The sequence below is a fragment of the Orussus abietinus genome, unplaced genomic scaffold, assembly GCF_000612105.2.
Source record: "Orussus abietinus isolate OABI.00-Male unplaced genomic scaffold, Oabi_2.0 scaffold336, whole genome shotgun sequence".
NCBI classification, from domain to species: domain Eukaryota; kingdom Metazoa; phylum Arthropoda; class Insecta; order Hymenoptera; family Orussidae; genus Orussus; species Orussus abietinus.
In genome coordinates this window covers 58,983-70,235 of record NW_019395080.1, presented here as the reverse complement: position 1 = coordinate 70,235, position 11,253 = coordinate 58,983, and the positions used below count along the sequence as shown (strand labels likewise).

General features: G+C 42.2%; 2 protein-coding genes across 3 annotated transcripts; one reads left to right on the top strand and one right to left on the bottom strand.

The window, feature by feature from the left end:
- Positions 1 to 104: 104 nt before the first annotated feature.
- On the top strand, positions 105 to 2,590 carry LOC105694470 (CD2 antigen cytoplasmic tail-binding protein 2 homolog). 2 transcript variants are annotated; one of them, XM_012415161.2, is made up of 7 exons: positions 106 to 295; positions 369 to 557; positions 880 to 1,043; positions 1,134 to 1,302; positions 1,433 to 1,617; positions 1,722 to 1,839; positions 1,927 to 2,590. In XM_012415161.2, exons 2-7 carry the CDS (start codon positions 410 to 412, stop codon positions 2,163 to 2,165), a joined length of 1,023 nt encoding a protein of 340 aa, XP_012270584.1. In that variant the 5' UTR covers positions 106 to 295; positions 369 to 409; the 3' UTR covers positions 2,166 to 2,590. The 2 variants fall into 2 exon arrangements, with proteins under 2 accessions (XP_012270593.1, XP_012270584.1); XM_012415170.1 differs by having other exon boundaries at positions 105 to 557.
- A 6,408-nt stretch (positions 2,591 to 8,998) lies between these two features.
- On the bottom strand, positions 8,999 to 10,837 carry LOC105697681 (amphoterin-induced protein 2). The gene has a single exon (XM_012421287.1). The coding sequence runs from the start codon at positions 10,835 to 10,837 to the stop codon at positions 8,999 to 9,001; it is 1,839 nt and encodes a 612-aa protein (XP_012276710.1).
- Positions 10,838 to 11,253: the final 416 nt, after the last annotated feature.

The following is an 11,253-nucleotide window of genomic DNA, read 5'->3' as shown; positions in this document are numbered from 1 at the left end:
CGGTAAAGGTACTCGCCAACCCAACCACCAAAAGAAACTAGGAATAAACGAACAGGGCTTTTAGCCCCGTAAGGAATTAAGTTGGCATTAATAGAGTCTATGCGGTGAAGACTCTGGAGCCATAAGCAATAACTGGCAATAACCAACCAACCAATGTTCATCCTAACCTCAAAACAGTTTGATTTGCGCAGATATAAATGCGACAAATGTGTGTACGGGTGAATAACTCTACGGAGACGTAATTTTAAATAGTTTGTGTATATTAACGGAGCTAACTACCAGGAGCAGCAAAAATGTGAAAAATATACTCCATTGTTTATTTATACATTATTTTGAAACCCTTTACACGTTGAGCATTTGTATTGCAGTGAAGCTTAGGGAACGTATACGTTTAATAAACGGCCCAGAAATGTCGAAACGCAAGTTCAACGAGATTTCAACAGCAGATTGGCCTGTAGAGCAGAAACCAGCGCTAAAAAATTCCTTGGATTCTGATGAAGACGACGATGAAGTTACCGAAGATACGTACAATGTTATGAACGAGGATGAATTTGAAGGTTTGTTGTTACGTCCCCTTAAATTTATTAAACGAATACAGCCTCTTTAGATGTTATTTTACAAGCTACTTTTCTTTGTCTCTGATGAATAGATTTGTATTGTCGCACTTCTGATAGGATATTAATTTTGATTATGTAATATCTTCGTTCTCTTTAAATGACATGTATTAATTGTTATTGATACTTTTCATAAAATGTTTAATATTTATTATATACCCATTTGATTTAATTTGTTATTTGCTATAGATGTCATTATTAACTGTTGACTATGTTATAACGGTAAACTTGTCTTATATATTAACAAAGAACTTATTTTAATCAGGAGTGGAAGATGGACCCGTAACTCAAGAATCTGAAGTCGGCTTTACCGCGTTTAATATGAAAGAGGAATTGGAAGAAGGTCACTTCGACAAGGATGGCCACTACCTTTGGAATAAAGAAAAAGAGATTAGAGATAATTGGTTGGATAATATTGATTGGGTTCAGGTTAGGTATCTACTAAAAAGCGATCGATATTAAATTATTCATCTTCCTGATTATATATATATATAACGTATGACATGTTAATTTTTCCAGATAAAAGAGCGTAAAAAGACAAAAACAGTTGACGAGTCTAAAGGATTAGCAGATAGTGATAGCGAAGAGGAAGAAAAGGATATAGTTTTTGACCCTACGCCATTATATAAACAAATATTAGAATACCTAAAGCCAGGCGAAACTGTATCCCAGGCTTTGTGTAGACTCGGTAAGTTATCATATTTTAATGCAGATCCACTTTATGAGGTAATTTCCTAATATTTTTATTATTGTATATAATATGATGTAAGATTAAAAATAATATGCGAATACATGCATAAAATAATGTGTAAATACAGGAAAGGGAAAGAAAAAAATGTCAAGTGCTGACAGGTGGAAAAAGAAGAAAGAAGTAGTGACTTCTGCAGAAGAAGATGAAAAATCTGCTCAAATAATAAAATTGACAGAACTTGCAAATGAATTATTGACACGAACAGGAAACATGGATATTTACCAAGAGAATTTTGAATTGATTAAGAAAAAGGTATGTAAACTTAAAAAAATAAAAGCATAACTGGAGGACGATTGTACGAAACACCACAAAGTGATTTAATATCACATTCGGATAATTTTTGTATTGCATTTTAGATCCAGCAAAGTGAAAAACAATCTCACCCTTCAAAACAGGAGGCAGAATTAGACATGTATGCTGATGATTTTGATGTAAAAGAAAAAGCCAAGTTGGGCGAAACTGACAATAGTAGCAGTAAGTTTTAATCATTTCTTAATAAAATGGTTTCTTAGGTTTTATTCAATAAATTTTTATAACTTGAAATTTTTTTGATACCTTCAGAAACAACCGAGACAGAGGAGATGAACACAGAAAAGACTGGGGATGTTGACAGTGAAGTAACATGGCAATTAAAATGGTCTCAACAGGAAGAGGCTGAAGTCCTTGGACCATATTCAAGTAAACAAATGCAGCTTTGGGCTAAAAAGGGCTACTTTAAAACTGGAGCGTGGGTACGGCGAACAGGACAAGAAGGCCAATTTTACAGTGCAGGACGAGTTGACTTCGATCTTTACCTGTAATTTGCATTCCAGTTTTGCACGCTGTATATGTATCGTTTGCTGTTTTAATAATCATTATGATATATATGAGATAATTGTATAATATAGCGAAATCGAATTAAGTACTGCCGGAGAACTTTTTTTATTGGTAGAGTAGAATTGATTCTTCACCCTTGCACGCACCAACAATTCCTGTATAAATAAAAGAGCAGAGACACCAACAAGTGTGTTCCGTTTATCTTCCATTCTGCTGTATAACTTGCAAAGTAGAAGTTGTCAAGGGCAAATACATCTACATTTTTATAAGTTAGCATGTAATGTTAAATACTAACGAGACTATAAATTACAATTTCGTTAACTGTATGGACGTATTTTTGCAAAATGTCAAAATAAGAGAACGATGAGAATTATAGCATGCTTATAACAAAATAAAAAAAATCCATGTATCTTATTTTTAACTTCATACCTTCTTAGCGTGAGGAATACATTTTCATAATGTATTACGCCAATGAAGAAAGTACGGCTTAATATATAACAAAATCAGGTAGCGAAATGAATAGGGATTCTACACCAATGACAAAAAAAATGTTATTAGCTCAGCGTGTTACTCAATGTACAATATAATTTTATTACATGTTATAAACATTTTTATATGCAATGTAAGAAATTTTTATATACTTCCTTAAAATATTTCAAGTAAATATATTCGCATATCGATGCAATTACATTTGGCTACGGGTATTCTTATCATGGTGTCCTGACGTATAAGAATTTTATACTAACCAATAACGCTCAATATCTCTGCATTTTTGTACCGTTGAGAAATGAAGAAACTAACACTGACACCGATGTTTCACTGCGATTCAATATCTACGTAAATGTTATCGTTCGGTTAAATCAATGTACTAAGGTACAGACGTCATTAATCGAGGAATGAAACATTGTAAATAAATGAATGGGGCCAAACGAACCCAAATTAATTGTTACTATATTATTAGAAAAAGGTTGGGAGGACGAATTTTGTGAAATTCCTCAGGCGCCACGTTAAGAATATTTGCTTTACGTAGCACATGCACATTTGCACGAATCGCTGGAAAGTTGGTCGTCGGAACTCGGTGGCGTTACCAAACTATCCTCTCTACCTTTTCAAACTTACGAGCCGAAAAATTCGGCACGAACAGCACAAACGCGTGCGAGAATTGCATAAATATATAAGGTCGCGACCCTCCCTCGGGACTCGATATTTTCCGTCGGAGGATCCGAAGTACGCTAGAAACGGTTTATTGCGCTTTCTCATAACCTATAGTTTCTAATAAACGATCTACGAGTCGTTTTCACAAGAAGTTACCTTTTTCGAGTAGAGAATGTCTAGACGTGGACTAGAATGGGGAATCCTTACAAATTCCTATTACGTCGGATTTCCAGTTACCATCCAGACAGCATTTTGCAATCGTAACTTATTATAATATCTTCATAAGACGCGATAAGAGACTCAAACCTGTATATAAGTTCAGCGTATATGTATATATAATGAGCTCATGCAGGTTCTGCCCCATAATGATAAGAATACACCTAAATACTGAAAAGGAGCACAAGACCTTTTTGTGGGTACTTGTTCAAGTATAAAAGCGTAAATTCACGGTATATTATTACAGGCCGCAAACAATTTGATCAGTTACTGCATTTCCACGTGCGATTAATATTCATTTCAACATTAAACTCTTTATAAATACATTTCTGAAAATAAAATGACATTCCAAACACCAACTCAGTGGCTGATTTTCAGGTTATGAACTCATCTAGTAACATGTCTTCCACAATTTCATTATATTTTACGCGAAGCATAACTTTGCGCGTCCACAAAAGTGCGCCATGCCGTTTAATCGTTCCCCGAGACAAAAGTCACCGTTTAATATTTAGCGCAAAACATTACGACTGCGTATGGTTTACTGTTCAGGTGATAACCGTGTTCCGACGCAAGTGAAATTATGCTCTCGGGCCAGGGTAAGAATGTAAATAAAAGCTAACGCGGAGAGATGAAAGGACGGAAATAGGATAATCACTGCAAATGTTATCTTTACACGAGGGGGACACGCGACAAAAATAAGACGCCAGCATCCGACGAATGCTCCGTTCGTTGAAATGCCTGCCCGAGCGTACGTTCCTCGGACACGTGAAGAACTCGCATTTATATATGTATATATATACAAGAATAGTCGACGAGGTGGCACGCCTTTAACGCATCACAATTCGAAGTGGGCTCCGTGAGAGGTGCTTTTCCAAGGCGGGAAAATAGAAGAACACTGACGGGGCGCGTTCGTCTTCCACCTTCCTGGACCCCCAAGCATGCACCTTAACACGGCTAACTGCCGTGACTAACAAGAAGACCGAAAATCCCGCCGAAGAGTGCCACTGGATGTCGGGGAATCACCGGGGGACTACGGAGTTGATATCCAGCCCCGAGGACTTGAAATCACCCCTTTTGTGGCACGGCTGATTGATTTATATACCTCATCGCGCCACTTTCCGGCCCACAATAGTCCCTCCGTTACCTAAGTTTAATATAGCCATGCGGTTCGACGCGGTGGTCAAGGGTCGTTGACTAGAAAGCAATGCCAATTTACGCGGAGAGAAATATTTAGGGCTTCTATTTGACCGCCGCAATTTTCTACATCCTAACTCGATTACCGATAACGGGCGACGTGGCATTTCCGTTGTGCGTTTTGCCCTGACGTTTAAGGTGAAGTGAAACATTTCGAGGAACTTGATCGACGTCGATAAAGAATATTTTTCTAAATGCCTACGTTGCCGACGTTCGTTTTTATATTGACAGCTGTGTCGAATTACATTGAATATTGTACTAAATGGCATACTACACCTATCGTTTTCGTATAATAAATATCAAGAAATCGAAGTAAAACTCCAGAAATCCTCTGGATTCGTGCTTTCTGGGGCCCTAATTGACCTGCAGAGGGACCCCCTGCGCCATCTGTGATTGCCAGGTCAATTAAATTTTCACTCCGAAACCTCGTATTCCCATCGTTTTAGCATAGAAGCGCATACAACACTTTTTTTCCCTTTATCCCGTTGAAATGCGAGTTTATCGATTACCAGAGTGTTCTAAATTGTCGTAACATTGTCCTGACCCTTTAGTTTCTCATATTAGAGCCTTCGATAATTGTATATTGATCGAACTATGAGAGCTCGACGCCATTTTGGTTCTTGTCTGGGCTGAGTGAAAAAATTTTGTTGAAAAATCCAAATTTTCAATGCGTCAGGACAATTCTTAGATGATCAGGAGTGATGTGTCAAAGTTTCGGCCAGTTTGGTCTTTTACCCTTAAAAAAAAGTGTTGTATTCGAATCGACTGATTTGAAGGGGGTTTCACTTCACCTTAAGGTGAAGTGAAACATTTCGAGGAATTTGATCGACGTCGGTGAAGATTTTTCTAAGTACCTACGTTGTCGTCGTTCGGTTTTACGGTGACAGCTGTGTCGAATTGGATATTATTCTAAAGGGCATACTCGACCTGTCGTTTTCGTACCGTGATTATTAAGAAATCGAAGTAAAACTCCAGAAATCCCCTGGATTTATGGTTTCCGCGGCCCTAATTGACTGCAGAGGGACCCCCTGCGCCATCTGTGATTTCTATGTCAACTAAACTTTTATTTCTAGACCTCGTTTTACCATCGTTTTAGCGTAGAAGCGCATAAGACACTTTTTTTGCTTTTATTCCGTTCAAATGCGAGTTTACCGGTTACCAGAGTGTTTTGAATGATCGTATATTTGTCCTGATACTTTCGTTTCTCATATTAGAGCTTTCAATAATTGAATATCGATTGAAATTCTGGTCTGGGCTAAGTTAAAAAATCTCTTTAAAAAAATCGAAATTTGGAATGTGTCAGGATAATTCCTAGGTGTTCACGAGACATTTGTCAAAGTTTCGGACAGTTCTGTTCAATACCCTTAAAAAAAGTATCTTACTTGAATCGACTGATTTGGGGGTGGTTTCACTTCACCTTAAAGTACTCAAAAGCGGTACAATGGACGCGAATGGACATTGCTCGATCGGACAAGACTTGACATTTTTCTACGTGTATGTACGCTTGGTTATTCAACTTCTATGTTAGTAAACAACGAATTACACGATCATTTTGATACATCGCTGGGTTCGATCAATTTTTCTCGACCTTCTTCTGTTATAAATAGGGAGTTTTTTATACACGTGACGTTTACTTGTTATGTCGGGGTGATGTGGAGAATATGGAAATAGAATGCTCTTATTATATGAAAGTCGTTAACCTTTTTGATAATTGCGAATTTTATCCGACAAATGTGTCCGGATACGTCATAATGCGTCTGAATGTGTTATAATATGAAGCATAATTCTAGATCGCACTTGTCGCATTTTTTAATATTATTCCGAACTAGATATTCGTCCCTGTATAGTCATAAGGAAACGGATAATTTCGTGCGGTTTTTTGCAAGATTACTTATTGACGAATCAAACCACTTTATCATTAAGTTAACGAGTTACGGTCCTAATTTGTTCCAATGCGACATCAGTAGAAGTACTGATAACGAATCGAATAAACCTTGCAATTACCATGAAAGGTAGCTCCGTAGAAATGTCCTAAAGTTTCGAAATAGCGTCTATTAGACACATTTATAAACGTAAATCCGATATATGGACAAACAAGACTTCGGTTACCCGTTTCCCGCAACGAGGAGATCCTAAACCTCCTATCCGTATCTACACATCACTGCTAATCAGAGAATATTGCTTCGTTGAGGCGGCCATTTTGTTTTTCTTTCCCAACCATATCGATCATTTAACAAAGGCTCGTCATCGTTGTCACCCTTATTATCGCAGCCAATTTCATCAGAGTCACAAAAATATATATACATCTCCAAAATATACGTATTCCTTGCTATCTCTTTCGCCTAAATCATTAACATTTGCCTACTTATATTGCTATTTCTTACAGACTCATCGGAAGAAAGGAAGTATCCCAAACGGAACGAACGAAATCAAAGATGGCGGGGCAGGTAGTACTTGAAGGACCAGAATTGCATCGCCATCGGACCCTAACTATTTCTCTTCCCGTAACGAGGGCCAAAAATCGTTGTGTACGAATCCGAGACGATAACGAGCTCGGTAAACGGCGCCAACGAAAGAAATTTCTGCACCCGAGGCGTATCTTAATGGCGGATTCTTGATCGCACCGAGAGCCCATCTTCCATTGGCCACGCACATTCCGTGGGGCGATTGTACGCCTAATATACGCCTTTACGGCGAGCGTACCTACCGTAATAAAATCTTATTCGTTATTGCTTCAATTTACATGCCTCGAAGGGCCAAGAAACTCGTGTGTACGCGTGGTCGATTGCGCTTCTTCTCCACCGTGAATTCCTCCCCTCGCCATGGCGTCCCTTCCGGGAGCGATTTTCTTTTTTTCACCGCTTCATCAGCTATCCCTAATCGAGCGGCGAGCTCGTACTTTAGAAAAAATTGATCCTCAATGCGAGCACTTCCTAAGCACCATCTCAAGACAGGTTTCAGGCTGGGCCGTCATGATCCCATACGACTTTTAATACGATTTATATCGGCTACCTGCTGAGGGCAAAAAGCATTATTCGGCCGGAAATCCGAATTTCCCGGCGGAGCAATATTATCTCGGAAGACATTTCGTTTTCTCTCGTTTATCTGCGGGCACTTCCTCCTGTCGACCTTCCACTGATGGGCCTTCTCCCAGTCCTGAATCCATCGCAGGTCCTCCGTTTAAAGAGATCTTATCAAGGAACCACTCTGCCGTTCGGACCTATCGAGGGACGATAATCGACGAATCGTTAAGCTCGAGAGCTCTTCCCCTAATCAATGAACAATCGGTTGGCACTGCATTAAAATCCATTCATTAAGCCATTTCATACCTCCATTCCGATTCTTAGGCTGCACCGTGATACAAGAGATACAAGGTGTGCCGGCCCTTTTAATGGGCCAGTTACAGTACACTTCCAACGCTAAACTACGAAACTTCTAGGCATTTTTCATGTCCAAAACCCCAAATTAATTCGCCATGACCCTCGTAAACTCCCCAGTGGCATAATTCAATATGGCGGCGTTTCCGAAAACGCAGAATAAGTGAAAAGTAAACCTGCGTAAGCGCATTTTGTTTCCTTTGCATCAGGATCTCAGCCTTTATCGATATCGAATCGAATTCCCATAATGGTCGATTCATATCATCCGGTGAAACAAAAGAGCATGATATATTTATACTATCAGGATAGTCCAGACCCTAAATCTAAAATTTAACTTAATAACATTACAAAACATTCTTATTAGCAATGCCGGTCGGTACAGGTCTGGCACGCAACGTGTCCGACCGCTTCTGATTGAATATAAATACTCTGATAAATGTAAGTCAAAATGTCTGTACGTGTCCAGATGGTATAAGTAGACCTTTAGGAAATACTCTGCGAAACTACGTTCCACCTTTCTCGAGCGTCGAATACGCCTAGGTTCCCGTGGCTTCGAGCGATCGTCAAATGCAAGATAAAGTAAAAGGTGAAAAAAGGCGGAAATACGCCATTTCAGGGCAGATTTCCGAGCTTTTCAGCCCCCGCTTTCGCGAGAGTTCTCCCTTTCGCTCGGAAACTCCTTTCTAACGTAGTTAGCGACTCGGCCGCGCGTGCTGCTCGAAAATCGGGAATTACTTTCCTCTAAGTTGGTCAACGGCGCAATGGTAACGGGTGATAACGAGTCCCGGGACTCCGGAGTTCCTCTGCGAGAGCGAGGACTCCTTAGTCTCGAAATCGTCCTCACTCACGATAGCAAAGTCATCGTATTCCCGGTCTCAGACGAAAACCACATGAGGCTTCTGGGGCAAATGGCGCTCGAAATCCCTCTCGTAATCGTGGTCCACGGAAGTAGCGAAGTTCGCTCTATTAGCCGGCGGAGATTGCATTCGATAGAGAGATAGGACCTCGGGAGGCTCGTCCCGCAGATTGGTGACATCGGCCACGGCATATACTCCGTTCTCCACGGGTCGCTCGTACGAGTCGAGATCGCAGAGACTAGGATGGGAAAATCGAGGGGTGTCGTAGATATTCGATTCATGGGACCTCCTATTGACTTTGCCTCTAGGAAGGTCGTAGATGTTCTCCTCGTTTCGGCCGATCAGCCTCCTGCTGTAGGACTCGTGGTTCTTCTCCATCTCGTCGTGGCCCCTGCCCACGTAAACGAGGAGTTCGGGTCGGTTTGGGGCGGCGTACTCGTAATCGGCTCGTTTCCTCCTCTTGGACCGAGTGATATGAGCGATGAGCACGAGGATGACGGCAGTGGCCACGATACAGCCTGCCGCGGACAGGGAGAGATACAGAGGGCTCAGTCGACACCGAAGGGCAGCTTCTGGTAAAGAGACCAGGGGCTTGCTCAGGTTCTCCTCGTCGGCGCAGGCAATGTTCTTGGCGTCCAACTCCAGCCTGGACTCGTTCCGGCGCTCTTCGGTCCGCAGGACGTTCCACAGCCAATGCATCGAGCAGTTGCAGACGAAAGGGTTGCCCCCTACTCGTAGGGACTGCAGACTGTCCACGGGGAAGTGGGTGGGCTGCAGGGTCGCCAGGTTGCACCGCCGAAGAGACACTCTGCGCAGGTATCTGGCTCCGTAGAGGATCCTAGAAGGCAGGACCCTCAGGTCGTGGTTCCCGTCTAGAGAGATCCTTTCTAGGTTCACGTTATCGGCGAAGGCTCTCGCGTGGACGTTATCGATGATGCACTCGTCCAGGTCCAGGATCCGCAGCTCGAAGAGGTTGCGGAAGGCCACGGTCTTCAGGGAGCCGAGAGGGTTCCTCCTGAGGATCAGCGTGGTCAGGACGTTCAACTTGGCCAAGGCGGCGGTGGGCACGGAAGTCAGGTTGTTCCCGGACATGTCTAGGTGCAGCAAGCTGGACAGTCCGTCGAAGGCGTCGTCGGAGACGCTTCTGATGACGTTGTTCGCCAGGTTCAGGTGGACCAGAGACGGCAGCGACGGCAGGCAATCTCGGTCCAGCTCCTGGATCAGGTTGTCCGAGAGGTCCAATCGCTCCAGGCTGGGCGTTAGGACCAAGTTGCTGGTGGGGATTTCTAGGAAGGAGTTCTTGCTGAGGATCAGAGAACGGATCTTGTGGAGGTACTTTAGCAGGTCTTCCGGCAAACTGATCATCGAGTTGCCGCTCAGGTTCAACAACTCCAGCTCGCTCGTGAACCGGAAGCATTGCGGATCCATCTCGGTTACGTTATTGCCAGACAAGTCCAACTCTTTCAGGGCATCTAAGCCCTTCAATGCGTTTTTGTTTAACGTTCGTATCCCGTTGTAGCTGACGTTCAGCAGCATTAGGCGCTGTTGGAGGTTGAAGTTGTCGGAGCCCAATGTGTGGATGAAGTTCGAGCTCAAGTCCAGGCTCTCCAGGTTCCCGTAGAAGCCGAACGTGAGGTGGACGTTGGACACTCGGTTGTCGGAGAGGTCCAAGTGCCGGATGTCCGGGTTCAGCTGGATCGGAACCACGTCCAGACTGGCCCCGGCACAGGATGCTCGTAAGAACTCGTCGTCGCATTTGCAACGAGACGGACACAGACCACTCGCCATGGTTACAAACATCACGACCATAGCTGTACCAACTAGTGTCGTCGTCGACCAGGGTCTGCGGGATGTCATTCCATATGAACTTCGCTCCTACCGAGGTTGCCCTGAAAACACAAATACGATTTTAGGATCCCGCGGAACCAATAGATGTGGGATACAAGAAATTATTTTCCAGCGCATCCCGAGATATATCCATACAAGAATATAGACGCAACTCTTTGGTCTAGGAATTAGCGCGCTTAAGAAAAAGCGCGTCTCTGAAGGAAGGCATTCTTTTTGTGTAAAGTCAGTCGAGAGCAGCGAATCGACAGTTGTGAGTGAGTTTTGTTCTATCCAATTATTCGTTTTTCCGAATTGTATCAAGTTTTCAAAACTCAAAATATATCCCATATAAATATATCGAGCACAGAATTAGGTAAAAGACGTATCATCCCTGGAATATCATGGTAAGTTTGCAGCTCTTTTTGCAAAGCCTCGTGGGTGGCTGG